At 37.9% G+C, this 21,334-nt stretch overlaps 1 protein-coding gene across 19 annotated transcripts in view; it reads right to left on the reverse strand.

The window, feature by feature from the left end:
* EYA1 (EYA transcriptional coactivator and phosphatase 1) overlaps positions 1-20,881 on the reverse strand; it is a 128,035-nt gene extending 107,154 nt beyond the window's left edge. For 9 of the 19 annotated variants that reach the window (XR_007245454.1, XR_007245453.1, XR_007245452.1 and 6 more), the window contains exons 1-3: positions 15,872-15,938; positions 15,504-15,553; positions 13,937-14,064 (exon numbers count right to left, since the gene is read on the reverse strand). Coding sequence is in view for 7 of the 19 variants with exons in the window: in XM_048507745.1 (XP_048363702.1) it covers positions 13,937-14,060 (124 nt within the window). In the remaining 12 variants the exon portion in view is untranslated. Of the gene's footprint in view, positions 1-12,206; positions 12,270-13,936; positions 14,065-15,503; positions 15,554-15,871; positions 15,939-20,527 lie in introns of those variants that run through there. The other 10 variants (XR_007245447.1, XR_007245448.1, XR_007245445.1 and 7 more) reach the window with 5 other exon arrangements.
* Between the last annotated feature and the right edge of the window lie 453 nt (positions 20,882-21,334).

Genomic DNA, 21,334 nt, shown 5'->3' on the forward strand with positions numbered 1-21,334 from the left:
GCATGGGCCAAAAACAGTGGTGTGACAACAGTGTGAAAACAGTATAAACCCTTTTACACCGTTTTAAACCCTTTTACACCATTTTCACATCGTTTTCACACTGCTATTTTTGGCCCATGGGGAATCAGCCTATGATTTGCCTTTGACTTGCAAACTAGGATTCCAAAGGATTAATTCAATTCAGGTGTGTAATCCTGGTTTGAAAGAAAAGTGAATGCACACAGTTTGCCAGTTAACATTCAAAAGCAAGCACTTTTAAGTAGCAAACTCACATTCTGCCAAACTGGACAAAAATGGGTGAAATAACATTGTTTGAGGAAAATAAAATCTTATTTCTTTATTAAATCAAGGGAACAGGAAGGGGACGAGGGACGCAATGCACCGAGTGCTCGCCCTTGTGGGGGCGTGGCAAGGGCGTTCCGGGGGCATGGTGGTGGCATGACAAGGGTGTAGGGCAGATGCGTGCCCCAGTCACAGTTCCCTTTTGCTTCACCCCTGATGTTCATTCTCTACTAGGGTGCTTTTTGCAAGTACAGTGGAACCTCGGTTTTTGTTGGTAATCCGTCTGAAAAGAATAGATGAAAACTGAAACCAATAAAAACCGAGGCAAACTTTCCCATAGGAATCAATGTAAATCCAATTAATCCGTTCTAAGCACTCCAAAAAACATACCAAAAACACATTTTTGGTGAATAAACATAGGCTGATTCCGCATGGGCCAAAAACAGCAGTGTGAAAATGGTGTGAAAATGGTGTAAAAGGGTTTAAAATGGTATAAAAGGGTTTATACTGTTTTCACACCATTTTCACACTGCTGTTTTTGGCCCATGCGGAATCAGCCATAGTGTTTAATGCTGAAAACAGTAACAAACAATAACACTAGGACCAGCTTCAGTGCCAGTGGACTAATGTCGCACCAGAAAGCTGTCCAAAGAGGTCTGTTTCTGAGGCCTCTTTAAGATTTGTCTGAAACGGGGCAAGACATTGTCATTAAACAAGATGCAGACATGGCCTGCAACAGCTTTGTCTGGGTGATTTTTCTCTGCGCCTTACTGAAACCTCTGCACCTTACTGAAAATCAATGAAAACCGAGGCAAATCAATGAAAACCAAGACAAATTTTTCACTGAAAAAAAGATGAAAACCGAAATTGATGAAAACTGAAGGCAATGAAAACTGAGGTTCTACTGTAGTACAAGATATAATAGAGCACACAAAAACAAGACATTCAAGACATTCAGTTCAGTTGTTGACTCCAGAATGCATTATTGTTGCAGCTTTTTTTCAATGAAATCATCACATCTTAGGAATCTCATGACATACATACTATTTGTTTTAATTTAAAAAATTAAGAATTTGACAACTACTAATTACATAAACATGTATTTTTAAAAAACATAAAGCCTATGTTTTTTAAAAGATGTAAATAAAATGACTAATAATCTGCAAGCATGATAAACCACAATTCTTGTGATGAATCTTCCTTTTCTGAAGTTGTTTTTAGGAAACCTTTCCTGCAAGAGATTCCAGTATGCACTGGAAACTTAGTACAAATAATACAGAAGAACCTTCTATGTGGTGTATGAATGTATTTGACATTTTAAGTTAAAATAACATGAAGTAAATAAAATGAAATACAGTATATTTTAATGGAATGATGCAATAAAATATTTAGAATTGTTAAGACAATATGATGGCAATGTAGTGACAAAACAATTCACAGGTACCAACTAATTACAGCATTCTTTTATAATGCAATAGTTCCGTGTGAAATTTTAGCAGTGCTGTCACAAAGGAATGCATGAAGCCTTTTCTATTTTTTGAGTACACTGTCTTCCTACTTCTTTGAAAAACTTATTCACCTTCAGTAGCAGGCAGAAAGAAACCTAAATACCTCTAGTGAAGGCACGAGTTACGTTCATCCTAGTCTCAATTCTATGGAGACTGCACTTCCCCTTCTAAAATTTCCATTTGTACAGGATCAATGGTTTTCTGTGGGCCCTTGCACAAGTGGCATTTTTAGCAGAAGAGGAAGTATTTTCCAAAGCAAATACTATCTAGTGTTCATGAAATTTGTTCAAGTCAATATATTTTATAGACAAGAGCCAGAGAATTATGCAAGCCAAACCTAATTCCAGCCCACTCCAAAGGGCTTTCCTACAGTGGAGGAAGTCCTAAAAAGTTTTTTTAAAACCCTCCAACAATCCCCCCTGGACCAGAACGTACACCATGAAAATTGTGCCATATCTCTGCTGGTGGTTCTGCTGGCGTATGGGGTCGATCAGTTTCTGGTAGCTGAGTAAGGTCAGCCCACCGCCTGGAGTGCCCCCAGCCACGCCGGAGCAGCATTTCAGGTAGGACACTGGGCAATGGAGCCAGCTTCCAGACTGGACACTGTGAAGCCACATAGCTCCCAAACACCCAAGTAAGTTTTCCCTCATCTGGCACATTCCAATGGAAAGGGAATTTCCGCCAGCGCAGGGGTGCGCAGCTCCAGAGTGGGATCTGACACCCCCCCCCCAATTGGGCTGCCCATGTAATGTTGTTTACCGGGTGATGTTATTTACATCTGTTCTGTTAAAAGCTTCAACTGCCATTTCTATACATTAAGCTTCTGTTCAGGGCAAAAAAAAATTCTACAGGTTATCGGCAACTCTAATGGTCAATGCTGGAGAAAAAATGAGTGCCCAAATCATTGGCTGTGGCAGATTTGTTTTAAAATCTCTTTTCATGCAGGTAAGTTTGACATCAGTTAGTTTTTTAAACAATAATTTGCTTATAAATTAAATGTGAGTTAATACAAAATAACTTGTTAAAGTCTGAACATATTTCCTTATAATTAAGTCAATTGATTTGTATCAAACACACTTAAAAACCATGAAGAAAAATTGATTTTTGAGGATGCATTATAAATGGACCCATATATTCTATTTATTATAGTGATACATTTATCAATATTTATGACTGTCACAAAATTAAAAAGAATGTATTTACCTTGCTATGGAATAACATTCTTCAAAGTTTACCAGGTTTTGTTTCTGAAATGTTCTGAGCTTTCATTCTACAATACAGTACTTAACTCTGTTTTCAGACAAGTCCTTGGCTCAATTCACCTATCATTGGGACTAAACTGGTGAGAATTGGCTTAAAGCTTCAGTCTAAGTGTCCCAATCTCAGTAAAAAGTGAAAGGAGAACAAGGAAAGAGCCAATTTGTTCATGAAATCATGCATTTAGCACTTTTCCTCAAGTGATCTTGATAAGTGTCTACATGAATACAGACAGGATCATAAGAAAACCTACTAATTTTATAATTATACCATTTACTTGTAAGTACAGTTTATTTTGCACAAAAAGCAAATGAGCACATGAGTTTTCAGATTATATTTTAAGGTAACAAAAATATATTTTGGTTCAGCAACCTATGAACAATTTAGGTAAACAAATCATTCATGAAGATCACTGATAGGAAAAGAGAAACTGAAGTACTGGGTATAATATTTATTGTTTTATATTCAATTATCTTTAAAAGATTTCATATTGATTAATTCACTGACAATAAATCCCAGAAGATACTTTTACAAGTGTGCTGCAGAAAAATCAACAAATATTTTTGTGGCAGCTTAGAGATGCATAAATTGACTCTCAACCACAAAAGCAAATACCACAATAAATGTGTTAATTCTTTAAACCAGTATTACAACCCTGTGAAACACCTTACCCAATTGTATTTGGCTGTATGTCTGAGTAGTCACATGTCCCACAAAGAAACTCCTACAGCTTTCAAACACCCAAAGTCTTCATACACATGAGATAGAATGTTCCTTTTCTTTAAACTCCACCCTCTTTTTTATATTTAATAACTTGCCAGTTCTATGGAACGTTGGGATGTCAACTTTCTGTGAAGAAAGATGGGATGGGAAATATCTCTGTGTTTCCTTGCTGTCTTTGATAATCCCAATATTAAATAAATCCAGAGATTGTGGCTATGGGCAGAAAAGATCTTTTCACACACCACAGAAAAGCCCCATGTGTGCAAAAAAAATAAATTAAAATCTAAAATTTGGGCGTCTTATTTAATAGTTCCATGGGAATGTCAACTCAATGTATGGCAGCTGTGAAAAAGGCAAACTCTATGCTGAGGATTGATAATAAAACTGCAAAGACTGTCATGAGCTTATATAAAGCAGCAGTGCGACCGCACTTAGAGTACTGTGTTCGGTTCTGGTCGCCACATCTCAAAAAGGATATCGAAGAGATAGAAAAAGTGCAGAGAAGGGCAACGAGGATGACTGAAAGATTGGAGCACCTTCCTTATGAGGAGAAGCTAAAGCGTTTGGGACTCTTTAGTTTGGAGAGGAGACGTCTGAAGGGGATATGATTGAAGTCTATAAAATTATGCATGGGGTAGAAAATGTTGACAGAGAGAAATTTTTCTCTCTTTCTCACAATACTAAAACCAGGGGTCATATATTGAAAATGCTGGGGGGAAGAATTAGGACTAATAAAAGGAAACATTTCTTCATGTAACGTGTGATTTGTGTTTGGAATATTCTGTCACAGGAGGTGGTGATGGCCACTAACCTGGATAGTTTTAAAGGGGGCTTGGACAGATTTATGGCTACCAATCTTGATCCTCTTTAATCTGAGACTGCAAATGCCTTAGCACACCAGTGCTCAGGAGCAGCAGCAGAAGAGGGCTATAGCTTTCACATCCTGCATGTGAGCTCCCAAAGGCACCTTGGTGGGCCACTGTGAGTAGCAGAGTGCTGGACTAGATGGACTCTGGTCTAATCCAGCAGGCTCCTTCTTATGTTCTTAAAATAAAACACTTTGGAGAGTTGTGAGAGCTCCTCTGCCTACCACCTCTACAAGGAAAGTCATCTTGGCCCATAGGGACTTGGCTACCCTTCTGGAACTAACAGGATGTGCCTGTGGCTTCTATTCATAAGCTCCTTAAAGTTTGTCAGGCAGTTAACAGCACACTTGCGAACATGAGCCCATGCACTACACCAACCTTCTTCCTCCTGCCATGCCTCCACTTTATCCCTCTCAAGAAGTTCCCTCCCTCCTGGGAGCTCCTTGCTCCAACTTCCTAGTCGCTGGTGAGCTGTCTGTCTTGCCCTGCTGGCCTGAGACTAACTCTTCAGCCTTCGCGTCTCTCCTCCTTCACTGCAGCCTGCCTGGGGCTGTGTTGACCCTGTCCCCTCTCTGAGACTGCTGAGGGTGGCTGACTGCAGCTTGGCTAGGGCTATGCTGCCTCCACCCTGTTCCCTGAAACTACTGAGGCTTGCTCTTGCTGCTCAGACTCTCCTGCCATTTCTCTGCTGTTCCTTCTTGCTGCTGGCTTCATAGAAGTCCCTGCCCCTTGTGGTATATCCAGGAATGGGACTGTCAGTTGTGGGATACTCCAGGGTTCCTGGGTGTGCATTTGTGGCAAGGAAGAGGTTGGAACAGGCTGCTGGGTGCTGGGAGGCCACCCCATAACTGGACAAAAGTTAACTCCCACAAATGATAACAGAAAACACCTATAACTTTAGGAAATAAATGCCTCTCAGTGACCCTTGCTAGGCAACCACAACAGTATTGCCAGCCTTCAGGCTTGACTTCTGTCATTAAAAGGCAGTGAGAGGGGAAGAACTTTGGGGGGAAGACTGATCTGGTCTAGGACGAGTAGCAACCACTGGGGCGACATGCTACCCTGCAACTTGCATGATTTGCCCAGGAAAGTAAAGTACTCTCACAAGCCTTTGCAGTTTTCCCGTCATACAAATAGATTCAGGTCAACCTGTACTGCAAAACCTGGCCAGAGTTTCCTGAGGAGAGACTGCCAGGGAGAGGCAAAGGTCATGACTGGGAGTGGGAAGGAGAAAAGGAAGCTGGAAAAGGGTGGAGGTAAGCTTTGAGAGCTGTCAGGGAAGGCAAAGACGAAACAGTGAGAGAGGAGAAATGAGTTCCCTATCAATAGTGCTTGCGGGTCCTCCATTTGAAGCATTTCAATAGTCAAATATATTAAATATGTAATATATTAATTTTCTGAAAAAATAAAATGTATTTAAATAACTTTATCAATCTCATTCATTTATATTAATCAATTAATTTATATTAATCAATCTCATTAATTTATATTAAGTGTTTAATCTTTATTTGTTAAGATTTCTAATCTACCCTTTCAAAATGGTTCAGGATGTGAAACTTTAAAGTTCCAGTATAGCAACTAAAATACATACCATTGAAATATACATCGCATTACTACAATTAAAATTATTGTACCATACAAACTGAAGTGATTCTGAAAACATGCTGTGGCTGCAATTGGAAACAAGAGGCATGTGCAAAGAGGACACGGTGCCAGGGAATGATAGGGCCCGGAAGCAGATAGTCTATCCCAGGGGTCTGCAACCTGCAGCTCTCCAGATGTTCATGGATTATAAATCCCATCAGCCCCTGCCAGCATGGCCATTGCCCCAGCATTAAATAGGATTTGGAAAGAAGGGTGCTCACAAAAAGATGCTTCTTATTCTTGTTTCCCAGTGCATGATTTTAGAACAGCCAGAGAAATGTATACTATACCTATAGAATTATACCCTAATCCACAGAGCCTTGCAAACATGAATATAAGTGTCCACTTGAGGGGTGGGCAACAGGGCAGAGCAGGGACCTTAAAATTGAGCTGTGCTGCGCCACAGACTTTAGAGAGCTGCACCCACCAAGGTGCCCTCTCTCCGCGACTGCAGCCATGACTTCAATAAACTGCTTACTGCTGACCGCCTTGTTCGTGAATATTTTTGGGCAGACAATATTCCATAACAATTTGTGCAGAGTTGAGGGAGCAGGCAGCAATTTGATTAAACAGCGAAAGTAGAGTCAAGCTCAAAAATTTTAGAAATAGTGCCACAATTATTTAATCATATATGTGCTTCACATTCGTAACCAAACCTGATTAATATAATTTAAAAATAATATAAAAACATTCTTATGTACTTAATCAATCGTTAAATGGGATTGGAAGGTTTTTGTTCCTATTATGCTAAACAATATTTTTTCAGAATATTCATTTTTTCTTAATATAGCTCAAATTTTATATAAGGAAACAATTATGAAAATATCCTTGAAATCACAACATTTTATTTACAACTTGGCAATTCATCTGTACACAGCAATACCTCTTGGGGGTATTAATTCACTTTTAAAATGTCATGGCACTGGTTAAGTAGGATTACAGAGTTGGAAGGGACTATTTGGCCATTTTATCTATACTTCATTAAAAAAATGAAGACTAAATAATGACTAAATAACGAAAGGATTAAGTTTTGCCGCAAGATTTTATTGGTGAAAACTGGTCCACCATTGTTTTTATTATTAACTTCTGTATATTAACTATCATGAGTACCGATGCTAAATTGGCATTAACAGTTTAAAAGATCAACTTCTGTTACAAAAATATAATTTCTCCAGTAAAAAGCAAATATGAGGCTTTCCCTTTCCTGGATACATACAATAGAGTATAACCATCTATGTCTTCTGCAAACCAAAGAAGGGCCTAGGGACATGTCTTTCATACACCCTGACATACTAAACCAGGGGTCGGCAACCTTTAACACCCAAAGAGCCATTTGGGCCTGTTTTCCACTGAAAAGAAAACACTTGGAGCCGCAAATACTTTTTGATTTCTAAAATGAAGATAACACTGTCTTTATTCTCATGCAGGGAGAAGTTCTCTTCTTTGGGGCCCATTTTTACCCATCAAAGCAAAAAGGGTGGGGGTAAAAAGTCTGTTGTTTTGTACATCATTCAAATGACTAGCAGTAGAACCTCCATTTCACACATTTCTCTTTCCTTGTGTTGAAAGACACTGGTTATGCCCCCCCCCAAAAGAACCCCCTCAAATTCCACTTGGATGGTGAATCAAAATTGGTGCCTTTAATGGGGTTGTCAACTTCCGGGGAGGACCCGAACTTCTCCCCCCTCTGAGAAAATGTCTGCCATGGAGGGTGGACTTGACAGCCATATTCCTCACTGACCATGGCCCCTGCCCTGGTCCCAAAAGCCACAGCTTCTGAGAATCTACCCCCAAATGTCCTGGGATTTGCCCACCAGGAGTTGGCAACGCGCAACAACCATGGCTGAGGATGATCCGAGACACAAAACTTCAGAGTCCTTAAACAAAATTTCACAGTCCTTAAACAAAATGAAAAAAATTGCAGATTAAACAATGCACAAAATGTCAGATCCCGGCCTTCCTCCCTTCCACGATCTACAAGCTTATCCTCCACTAGCTTACTCTGAAGTAAACCTTCCAAGATCCACGTGCAAGGCTTTCCCCATGCGCTCCTGTTCTCCTTGGCAATGTAGAAGCAAACAATTCCCACCCACCCCTGCCTCCCCATCAAACACCCCCGATGAGTGTAACCTTGCTGGGCTGCAGGTAAGAACTCATTTAAAACCTGACATTGTGTTTCTCACCTGGACTCAGCCAGGCTGCCATCCACCAGGAAAGCCCCTGGAGCTCAGTGGGGGTCTGAAACCCAAGGTGGTGCAGCTGGGGTCCCCCATGTGGTCCCGCTCCCCCAAGAAGAACCCAGGGGAGGGGGAAATGAGGCCACCCAAAGCAGGGTCAGCCTCTGCCCCCCCCCCATTCAAGGGGGGCGGACTGAGGTTAGGATTGTGCTGAAAATTTGCGCTCCTGCAACTCCCTCCCGTTTCCCGCCCTTTGCCGCTCATCTGTTCAAGAGGATCCACCAGTGGTGTTCTGCCCCTGCCCCGCACCGTCATCACCGTCATCAGCCAACCAGGCAGCTGGGACAGGGAAGCTGGAAGTGGCTTGGGATAGCTGTCTCAGGCTGTGCCTCTCTAGGAACAGGGGCTCTTTCCCATTAACCCTTAGGGCAACTCTCTGAAGGAGGCTAAGAGGACCCAAGCCACATGGAGCCGCAGTGCAAGGACAAAAGAGCCCCTGTACTAAACTATTCAGAGTACCATGAAGATCCCAGGATTTCCTTGTTCAATAAATGCTTCCCATGTATGGCCACTGACTAATTGCAAAATGACTTCTAGATTCATCTATCCCAATTTAAACAAGGTGGGAAGTGTGAAAAAAATACCTGTTAGCTGCTCGACTAAGATAGAAATAGTATGTTACTACTTTAGCAAAGAGATATCTCACTTTCACCCAAGTTACTGACTGCATGTCAGACCATAACATCTCCCCTCTATTCAACCCTTCTCACATATCAACAATAGTGATAAAGTTTTGGGAGCAATGAGGCTCTTAATTCTTTTCCTTTAAAAATATAATAATAATAACAACAACAACAACAACAACAACAACAACAACAACAACAACATAATCAGGAGACAGCAAAGAGAGAAGAGGAAGAACGCAAGGAGGAAGTGAACAATTGCAAAATGGCACTGATAGAATGAAGTTATAAAAGACTGCCGATATGTAAAGGTAAAACAATTAGAATGACTATACAAATCACTAAAAATTACACATCTGGGCCAATCACAACCTACTACAAACATTTAACGCTCTTATATTCTACTGGGGGGAAAAAGAGATCTAATACATTGCCCATTAATTTGCACAGAATTTAGGTATCCCTGACATTCTTTGGATTACATCCAATGGTTGAGATCTATGTATGAGGTAAGACCTATGAACTTCCACAATTTCCTCTTCCAGTTGCAGCACCTTGCACTGCATTGGATGCCACTAGATGATCTCCAAATTTCAGAAATTGTGTTTTGACAATGTGGTGGGCTTCCTTATGGGGGATCTCTGAAGCCCAAATTCCTTGTATAGAAGCTGCCCATATTCCCAATATGTCCACTGTTATGTTTTTATCTTATCTACTCAGACTCAAAGCAGTTAACAATGTGACACCAAGTCTTAAGGACACAAAACTTCACAGTCCTTAAACAAAATGAAAAAAACTGCAGATTAAACAATGCACAAAATGTCAGATTCAAAGATTACAGATAAAAAATACACAGAATTCAAACATCCATGAATTTAAAAGGAAGGCAGCCAAATCTGCCAAAAATTATCTCTAGAGTAGATTAGATTAGTGGTGCGGAGTAATTCTACCACATTAAATAATTAAATAAAGAGTATTTCTGTAACAGCCCCCTATAAAAATACACATACATGAACACTTCCTCCAAAATTGGAAGTTACAAAAATACCTCACAGATTCTAGCATAGGAACGTCATCAAATGGGTTCATCTGGTAACCCAAAGCAGTTGCTGCAGTAATATACTCGGATAATCTGTACTTTTCTTGCAGCATTTTTTAAAATAATGCTATAAAAGCATTGTTTTATACAAAAAAAGGAATAAATAAAAGTAGACACAAAAATCTACCTCACTGCTGTCTTTCACAACCTTATTCTATTATACTGACAAACCCCTATTGATACCAATACATATATTCCAGTTCTATGTCAATATGCATATTCCAGCACTATAACAATTTGAAACCTTTATAATATAAGATGTATAAATGTGAAGGGAAACTCCAAATGAGAGCAACTGAAAACACTTGGCATCATTAAACGTATGACTGAACATCAGATTTACTTATTCACTTCATTAGTCATACAAATCATAGTCCTAACTTTTCCTTGCTACCAACCTATTTTCTGTTTTAAAACAGTGCTGAATACAAAAATATTTACTGTATAGCTGAATAATTAACATTTCTTGAACCAGTCATAGCATCCAATCATATCAGTATGCTGTATTTGCTATTACTATTATAATAACTGTTTTTATCTATATCAATTCATTTTATAGGTGCTGAAACAGTTCTGCTATCAGTCAAGATTACCCCATCCTTATCTGTTAATAGTAGTTTCCCATCTGAAATCAGAGAAGAGTTTATGACACAGGTAATGTCATAAACTTCAGCAATACTTTCATTTTCCCCCAACATAAATTGAAAGAATGCAGGTGTAACATAAAATAAAAACTGTAACTTGTAAGGCAAGAATAATAAATAAAACTCTGAAACTTATTAAAATAAATAAAGTAATCCCAAATGTAAGCTTATTTTGGAAATAAATCCTTCTGAATTGATTGGGAGATTTCCAAGTAAACATACTAAGGGTCAAAATAAATAAACAGCATTTCCCCTAAACTACCATAAATAAATAGCATCTCTCCCCATAGAACCACAAGATGTTAAGATGTATTATATTAATTTGGATAGAATCCTATTCTGTCACATTTGGACAGATCTTTTGTTGCCACAAATATGGGTGTCATGTAAGCAGCTTAAAGACTTCTGACAGTGTAATACATAAAAATGTACTAAAGCACAAATTGGACAAAGTATTCCTTACCCAACTAAACTCAAATTCCTTGCTCTAAAAAGGTTAACCACTAAGTGTGAAGGGAAAAATATTAGCTAACAACAGATAGACATCTATCAACCACATCCTCCTGTAGTATATTAATAAAAGGCACATTTGAAAAGAATGAAAGAATATGGTTTGACACCATGCCATTTCATTTTTAAAAAATTTAGAGAACACGTTTTGCTCTACACGGTTCTGGGTATTAAAATTCCTTAGTGATGTAAAATTGCTTCTGAATTAATTTATTAACATGTAAAGCAAACCCAAACAAAGTGCAAGGCCTGTTTTCATTTAAATTAAGTCATTATTACAATGCTGTAGCAATGTCAAGGTCACAATATATTTAAGAATCTGGCCCATTCATTCTATCCTTAGTCATCCTCAAACACTGACACCTGTCTCTCTCATAACATATATTTTATTGGTCATGCAATAAAAAGCAGCTCTGTCTGAATCATTTTAAAATAAGGATATGGGACATAAGAGTAGGCCTCTCTACTATAAGAGTATATCACAATTTGTAATAGTTGTATCTTCTAGTTTTAAGTTGCTATTGTCTACCCTCAATATTCTGTAAACTTAAGGTAACATGAATTCATATTAAGGAGACAGAACAGCTCCTACTGTATTCAGGGAAAATTGCACACATAAAATAAGTTTGACCACTCTAGCACATGGGAATTAAAGCTGGATTATGTAATCTCCTTCCCCCCACCACCCAAAAAAATCAGGCTCACCACTGAAAACAACCCACAACATTTACACTTTGAGTCAGAACTTCCTGACTGTTTGCAAAACCTTAACATGCATGCTAACAACTGTGCATTCACCAAGGCTACACAAACCTGCAGTGGTCTGTGTATTAGTATTTAACAACCAGTCTGCAGTGCTGAGCAGAGTCATGTCACCTGAAGGAAAGTACAAAGAAAATAAAGTGCTAGTACTTTTTTACATACATCCCATAACCATATGTAGAAAAAGTCCTTCAAAACCTATTTCCTTTAAAAATGATATTACAGGTAGTACTCCCGGCTCTGATCCGAAGCACACTTTACTTGGAAATAAGTTCCACTGAAATCAATCCTTTCCATTGACTTAACTTCTAAGTCTGTTTATTTAGGAACAGGAAGCACATCTTATGGGTTGATCACTAGGATGAGTTAAGTATGCTTAGGTTTCAAAACCTGAAGTAAAAAGTTTCAAAATAAATTGCAAGACTAAAATCATCACTACATTCATAACTAATACAGTGTGTGTGTATGTATGTGTGTGCATGTGTGTGTCTATATACACTTGAAAAGAGCAAATAAGGCAGATAAACAATGCTGCTTTGGTGTGCAGATTTTAGTTTTGATAAAAAAAGGATGAGAAGAGCATATAGCTCTATCAGATTCAGTGTAAATGACAGTTAAAAGTACAAATGAAGGATAGTCTGATATTATACGTGTCATCTCAAATACCTCTCAGTTAAGAAATAAGAGCAGATATGTTTGGAAGAAGGTGCATGTAAAGTAACTGGTGAACAGACAACATCATTTGTTTGACTGATGCATTTTCTTAGAAAACCAAAACGTATAATCAGCCTAACAAAAACTTCTAATGTTCATACATGTGTTATTATACAGTACTTTCTGACAACAAATAAATTCTAAAGTGTTTTTTATTCCAGTCATGTTCTGTCACCTAGATTCATAACAACTGACATATATCACAAATAATGATATGAACATTTCAACATTCCTCAGAAAAATCTCAGCTGGGCTGTCCTACCACTATTGATATGCCAAGACCATCCTACTCATTTGGTGTAAATATGTAGGGTTTTTAGCATACCTTTTAAATTCTCATCTCCTATAGTGTAGTACATATGCACTGCACAAACTACAGCTCTTTATAGTTTCCACTAATAAGCTAGTAGAGGTAAACATGCTACAATGGGAGACAACAGCACTGAGGCCCAGATTACTTAACTTTCCTGTATCACAAATTTTTGCATTATTAGTAATGTAACAATGCAATATTGATGATCTAAGAACAGTGTAAATATATACTATACAATCCTGAAGCCACTGTTATTACTAGAGTCAATTTGCCATAAATTACATGGATACTCAAACCAATGACTCTGATAATACTGACAATTGCCAGTTTTCAACACTATATTGCATTGAACATAGACACCTACATAGTAACAGCATTTTGTGAATTTAGACAGATTAATATATAACAGAAAACCAACAGTCCTGTGCAGCATGACTCAGTTCAGCAGTAATGCTTCATAGGACTGCACAGTAAGCCGTCACTAAATTGGTAAATCTTCAGAGGTGTTATCGCCATACAAAAACAAACCTTCCATATAGACAATGAGATGTTAGAGAACAAACAGGATTTTATTTCCCTCACCATTCTGTTATGTTGTTTAATGTTCAGATCTCTTTTAACTGAACAGCACTCCATCACGTGGGGCTTCCAGATTCTATAGAAAATGATACATCCCTGGATACAGGTCTGCATCAGAACTAGGCCTAAGGAAAAATCCTGTATTAAGAGTATTCAAAGACAAACCAGAACTCACCTTCTGTGCCATTAGGTGTCATGGAATTATTATTTATGTGAGAATTATCAAGTTTGGGACCATTAGGGGATTCGCTACTACCACTAAGACGGCTATGCGGGCTGGCTAGATCCTGCATTTCCATAGACCTAAAAAAACAAAAAGCAAATTGAACTAATGCTTTTACTCTGACTATGGAACAACAACCTATCAACTGTATGATCAATTATATTATTTTATATGCATGATTAAATTCTCTTCATAGTCTGGCTCAATTTATTTGGGTAATTCCATATAACCAATTCATGATTAATGCTAATATTTATAAAATTCAAGCTCTAACAGACTAAAAATACATATAGTCAACCCATACCAAATTATATTTTTTTCAAAATATGCATGACTGGCAATTTTAAAAATGCATTAAAAACTACAGCCCTAAAGCAATAAACTTATACTGTTTGCTTGCATGTAATTTACCACCCAATTGCAATTTAATGGGCTTCCAAACCAAACCAAACACATGAACTAATCTACAGTCTACTGACAAGGAGTGAGATATTCCTGATGTATGTGTTTACTCTGGCAAACTACTTAATTGTTCCTCTGTTTCGGCTGAAACAAATGCATCATTAAAACAGTATTATGTCTGCTGTCTTGTTTGCTTTGTGGATTACATAAAGTGTGCCCAACTCAAAAGGGATAAGGCCAACATACAGTGAATCTATACAGGCATTAATAGTCTTCACACTTAGCAGTACTTGACCTGTCACTTAAACAAAATAAATTAAGGACTGAGAATCAGTTTTTAAAAATCAATATTTTACTGACTGCATTATCGCTTGTATATCTTAACTGTGCTTAAATAAAATACTATGATTCTGAATCAAAATAATACTTTGGAAATATTAACTGCCATTTGAATTCTATTAAATAGAATACACTTATTTGGCAATTAAAAGGCAATGGTCAAATAACACATTCTAGAAAAATGGGACTTGCATATAGATGCTGATTGAAAACACTTCAGGAATAAAGAAAAAGCCCAAGGTTCCCAAATGCTAATGAAAGTCATATTTTAAAAATCTTTTGTGGAGAAAAAGTCCAACATTTTTAGGTTTACACAGTATATGTGACGTTTACAAAAGCAAGTCAACCACAAAATGTATTCAGTTTTACCTGGGAGAAAATGTCAGGGATGCCAATGGGATTTACTTCTAAGTAAACATGGATAAGCTTACAGTACACAATTTTCCACTAGGAAAGCATATTTTACTTCCATATTAATATTCCATGATACAATTGTTCCATTCATGACACTGACTTTTGAAAGTTCTAATTGGAATAGATTTAACTACAAATTCCTGGTAATTAATAAAGGAAGAAATTAGCTCAATACATACAACGAAAAAATGTTGCTAAATAGAGCCATCTATACATTAGGCACACATTTACATTACTTCTCAGAACACTATTCTCCAGGTAAAAGTTTACAAGCAAGTATCATCTATAGGTTTCACCTGAAATAAAAAATAGATACTAATTTCACAGAAAATACTAATTTCGCAGAACTGGATCTTATCCTTACCTGCAAACTGAGGAAACAGCAACATCTGAACTGGTTTGGGATTTTTGCACCTGCAAACCAGGGACACAAATAGAAGCCTCTGTTATTCCACTTTCTTGTCAGGTCTTAATCTAACTAAACAAAGAAATCTGCCTTGGGAAGGTAATGCTGTCTTTTAACCAAAAGAGAAGGAGGGGGTTACTGCTGCAGTGAAAGACATATTGTCTTTAAATTGAAGCCTCAACTGCTGTTTCCTCCAGCAGGTCTATTCCCCTCCTGCACATGTCATGAGGAAGGCAGCCAAATGACGGGATAGTGATTCATCATTTGCCTATGACAGCTGCACACTGGATTACCCCTCCCCTAATCAACATGTAAAGTAGTCTTACTAAGGTAGTTTAGGAAGAAGTGCCTGGGTAAGGTAGCTATTAACCAAGAAGACATATGGAAGAGAAGCAGAAGCTCTAACATTAGCCCCCCCGCCCCCGCCTCTAAAGATCTTTCAGCTTTTGTTATAACTGGCTGAAATACATTCCCCTCCCACTTCTTTAACTCTTGAGGGTCTCTTATCTTTATCATGTTGGTTTTCCTCTTCTTTCCCCATTCACTGTCATTTATGTTTGTGTGTCCAGCCTCCAGTCAATTTTGAAAGACTGCAAAGCAATGGTGAAGGATTCAAAGTGTAATGCTATGTTATACGTCTATAGATTGAAAGAATTGGTTTAACCAGGCCAGAAATGCCCCTTCTTCCAATTTCATCCCTTCCTAACAAAAACTAGAAATGTCCAAATATAGAAAACATTTACCCAAAAAAGTTTCAAAATATGTACACCGTACTAGGGCAATCATTAACAGCATTTGTGCATTCTTAGTAAATGTGAATTGTTTAGGAAAAACTTTTTTTACAAAAATATTTTGCAGACTTGCATTGCATGGTTTCTTGTTATTGGGCTGCATTTAACGAATAGCCTTGGATACCAGTTTTCTCAATAACAACTGCCAGCAGGTGATAAAGCCCAGGTGAAGACTGGCTGCTAGCTTGAAAGCCCAAACAAAACTTCCCCAGCTAGGACATACATTGTCCAAATGTCTGAATTCAGAATTCCACTCAACCTGAACTGACATCTCTTAGATGATCACAGAACAAAGCCGAGAGAGACTAGGCATTTTAAGTGCCATAAAAGTCATTCAGGCAAATCTCACTTATGTGTCTGCAGTTTTTTTTTTTATCACTGGCAGAATTACTATTTGAGTCAGAATATACCACTCCTATAAGCAGCCAGACAACATCTAATATTACACAAAATAGCAAAAAGCGCTCAGTAATACAGAGAGGAAAAAAAATTGCAATGCTTTTCTGAAGTTTTAAAAGTGTGTTTTTTAAATAGACCATAGCAAGCCAACTCAAACTGGAGTATCATATGTGTATTTGCATCCACTAAGCCAAACTTTTTAGAAATGAAGAAAAAACTGCAAGATGGAAACTTTTTACTCTTCACCCTAGACATTGCAGGAGAATGCCTTCAGGATATACTCTCTTGCTACTCCTGTACACCTTGAATAAATTATAGGTGGTAACTAAGCATACATAAGAGCTATCTCCGTGGAAGACCACTTAAAAATAATTGAGAGCAAAGCAGTAGTAACAAATTTATCCTGTATATTATTTTATGATTATATAAAAATGTATAGAATATAATTTATTCATTCCAGACCACCAATCAACAAAAACTCACTCTGAAAATAAATAATAATATATTCCACCACCGCTACGTTTCTTAAAGCTAGAACTAGCAGATATTTGCAAAAGTGATATCATATATGATGCAAATATTTGCATGCCTTTTTAATGCTCCATAAACTGTAAGACTTCATGTCCAAGATCTTCATTTTCATTAGTCATGCTTCAGTTACAGTCCTTTGCCTATTAAGGATTATTTAAACCATGTGTTGTGTGTTATGGTATTTAAAAATGATTCTTTAATCAAAATAACTTTAAAAATACTAATCTTCACTTAGACTGGTCAACTGAATCCGCAGAGTGGTACAGGAAAAATAAATCTACTCTCAAGAATGCAAATGCATACAACAATTAAATACAGATGTTGGTGAAATTAGCTACAATTTACAAAATGCTACACTTCATATGCTTTCAGTTTTTTATGTGGGATGCAAACCCACAGTGCAGCAAGGACCTGAACTTAGGATGCCTAGTTTATAGAACAAATGTATGGGTGGTGCTTCAGTTTCTATTATTGTCTAACGCAACCTTGCTTATGACGTATAGGAGGTTCAAAATACAGTTTAACGGTTAATTAATTAACCACAAGGAGCAAGTCTAAGTGATAATTATAATTAATTTAAGAATGGACACCAGAAAATGGAAGTGGGAAATGCAGGTAATAGGTGAAAATACCATGCACAGTTGAAACAGACCAACTGTCTTTTAAATGGAAAATTATATAGTTTCTCTTTAAAATAATCACCATTAGACCACTATTTAGGAAGTGACTGTAGACTAATCAAATGCTAAACTTTCACACTTACTACAGATCCTGCAACTGTTAGTGTTTACATCATGAAAAAGAAAGGATGATGACCTAGTAGCATCTTAAGCCAGTAACACCAAAATGACATTTAAGTATCCTAAACCAGTAACATCTAATTCGGATTAGTTAATGAGATCTTTTAAGTTTGCCTTTTTTCTCTAATTAAATTTATAATTCTTCACAGATGTAGTATTGTTGATATTCAATTTGTCTCTCTCATTTTGTTAAACCTCACATAGTACCCCACCAATCCACAGAATAGCCACATTAAATCTGTTAATACCATGCTCTTCAACCCCAGAAATTATTTCCAGAAGGCAAACTTGCTTTGAGAGATCATCAAACAAGGCTTAAGGTACACATTTTATCACATTTTCCCTACCACAGAGCTCAGGATGCAGGAGAAAATTCATGACTTTTGCACTGTTTATTATACTTTGCTAAATTACAAATCAAAAGCATCTGACAGAAAATCATGTATGAAGCCAAAAAGTTAATAATATTCCATGAAAAGTAAACTGTAAATGGGAAAGGATTCTAAATCTCAGCAGCACAGAGCAAATAAAAAGTAGGTACTTGTCTAAATTATGGGTTTTCCCGGCATTTTTTCTCTTGCTAGAAGCAATTCTTATAAAGTGCCTATAATGTAAAACATTTCTTTCAGCTGAAAAGAAATTTTGAAAATAAAAAATATTATGCTTATTCAAACAAATATATCTCACTTGTGAGATAGAAACTTATTTTCAACCATATTTGTGATCTAAACCAAAATCTTGAAGACAATAATAACTTTCAAATCATAACATTTCTCTCAGAAGGTTAAATTTTTTCCATAAAACATTCAAAAACTTTAAACTATGTGGAAGAAACCCCGCCAAAGTTCTATCAACTTCTGTCAATTTTCAATACAGACTACTGCCTATATATAAAGAGAGTGTGTGTTTAAATTAATATTAACTTTAAAATGGAACTATCCATCTGTAAAAATTGATTTAATTAACACCATTCCCTTCTTTCCTTCAAACACAATATAATTATTTGTTGTTAAAACACTTGTGAAATAATTTCATAGAACACCAAAATTCAAAACAAAAGACAAGTGCGATTCAGTGATGTGCGGAACAAGAAAATGTAACTATTAAGTATAAAATAACACTTTCTTTTGAACCACTTTTTAATCACTATAAAGGATTATATATGTACCAAAGTGTTATGAATTAATTCTGTTTCATTTGAAAGTATGAACCCCCCCTGTTAACACAAAAAGTGAAACAGTGATTGATTTTCTGTATCTGTCATTGTGTGAGTTAATAGTAACCTAAACTTGAATATGGCATGTTACTAAAAATTTGATGATGATGATAATTTGCCATTAAAAAAGGTCTTATAGGGAATTATAACTTTTTCATATTTGTCTATCATTTTACAAAATCTCAGTGATACGAATTCATTAAATGTATAAATCTCTTGAGAATAGTAGAGAAAAAAATCACTTAGGAATGTTAAAATGCAGCGTACGCCAAGAATGTGAAGCAAAAAATTTACATCTAATATGACCTTTGCAATGTTCATTTTTATTAACAAATAAATTGTATCACTTTAAAAAGTAGTCCAATATTAACTTTATGGTTTGGCATTTTTCTCTTTCTAAGATTTGTATTTGGGAGATAATTTAACTTGATTTGATGCTTCTGAATTTGCAAATAATATTTTGACATTTATAAACAAAAACTATTGAAATAAACTTCATGAAGAATGAGATTCTTGATGTAAAGCATGGTAACACTTTACGAGGTTTCATTTCTTACTTCTAAATGTTCCACTCTCTGTAAAACTAAACTTCACATAGTATGGCAGTGGAGTTGTTTATTTTGACATTTTGATAAGCCCCCACCCTTTCAGATCCAGCAGAGTTTTGCCGGTATTTGCAAAAATTAAACACTTTAACCAGGATTTCCTGCTTCAAAAGAGCTGTCAAATCTCTGCCATATGTTTTCCTCCCCATTTCTTATGTCGTTTTTTCTTTGCACGTCCGTGTCATTTATTCAGGTAGGTTTAAAAAATCAGGGGGAAAAAAGTTCTTTTCAGTGGCCTCCTAACACTTCAGAAAACCAAACACTAGTCGCAAAATGTAAGCTGGACACAATAAATAGTGTTGTCGCGGAACAGCTGAGTTGTGGGAAGCCTACGTGAAACGGAGCCAACACGAACCATCAAGAAATGGTGACGTGCATTAGATATTAATAGGGACCGGGCGGTGGTGGCGGCGGCGGGGGTGGTGGTGGTGGCGGACGTACAGTAGATAACCCATCTGGAAGATTACTCTGATCTTGGGAAAAGCACAAACTTGTTTTGCAAAAAGGTCATAGACGAAGTTTGGTTTTTGTTGCAACCCGTCAAGAGAAACGAGCAAGCTTTGCAAGTCACTTGTCTTGCAAGACGGGGCAACTCTCGCCAAAGGCATGCACTTTTCGAAATAGCCGGGTTCGTACTTACAGTCAGCGGCTCTGCAGCATCCACCGAGGGTTGTGTCCTGCCTTCACGTTTGCTCTGACTCAACCAACCATCGGCGCTCAAGCACTTGTATTCCTCGATGAAAGCTCCGTGGCCTGCCCTGATTTGGAAAAAAAAAAACACCCAAACCAAACCCAGCAATTCCCTTCCCACTCCGACAGAACTGCAGCTCGCTCTGGAGGGCAAATCCGAGTTTAGAGCGGAGCGGGGGTGAGTGAGTGAGTGAGTGACTTCTGCTGCCGCCGCCGGCTGTGCCTGCCAAACGTGTGTGTCTGTTGAATGTGCGTGCGTGCGTGTGTGTGTGTGTGTGTAAGGGGAAGGGGGGGATGGGTCTTCAGAAAGAAATTAAGCGCAGCCACCGAGGACTTTCCCAGGAAGGCTTAAAGTCGGAAGTGGCACCGAGTGGTCGGTTTCCAGCAGCGCCCAAATGCAACCTCGTCGCTGCTGAATTCCCGCTCAAATCCCACTCCGGGCAGCTCTCTCGCGCCTCTCTTTCCCCTTCAGCCGCAGATAGGATCGCCGAAGAGCTGGAGCGGACAAAGAAAGAGACGGATCTTCCTCTCTCTTTCTCTCTCTGTGCCGTCCCTGGCCGCCTGTTTGTTTGCCCGGTCTTGTCGGTCTGCCCCAGTCTCGCCTCAGGGCTCCCCCTGCCGCTCATTCCTTCTCCCCCTCCTGTTTATTTGTAATGCAAACCACAGCTATTCTCTTGTCCTTGTTCTTATTGGGGGTTTGGGGGGGGGGGGTGGGGTGGGGGGGAATGCTAACAATCGGACGGAGCCTCTGGGCTAG

The sequence above is a fragment of the Sphaerodactylus townsendi genome, linkage group LG09 (genome assembly GCF_021028975.2).
Source record: "Sphaerodactylus townsendi isolate TG3544 linkage group LG09, MPM_Stown_v2.3, whole genome shotgun sequence".
Classification (NCBI taxonomy): domain Eukaryota; kingdom Metazoa; phylum Chordata; class Lepidosauria; order Squamata; family Sphaerodactylidae; genus Sphaerodactylus; species Sphaerodactylus townsendi.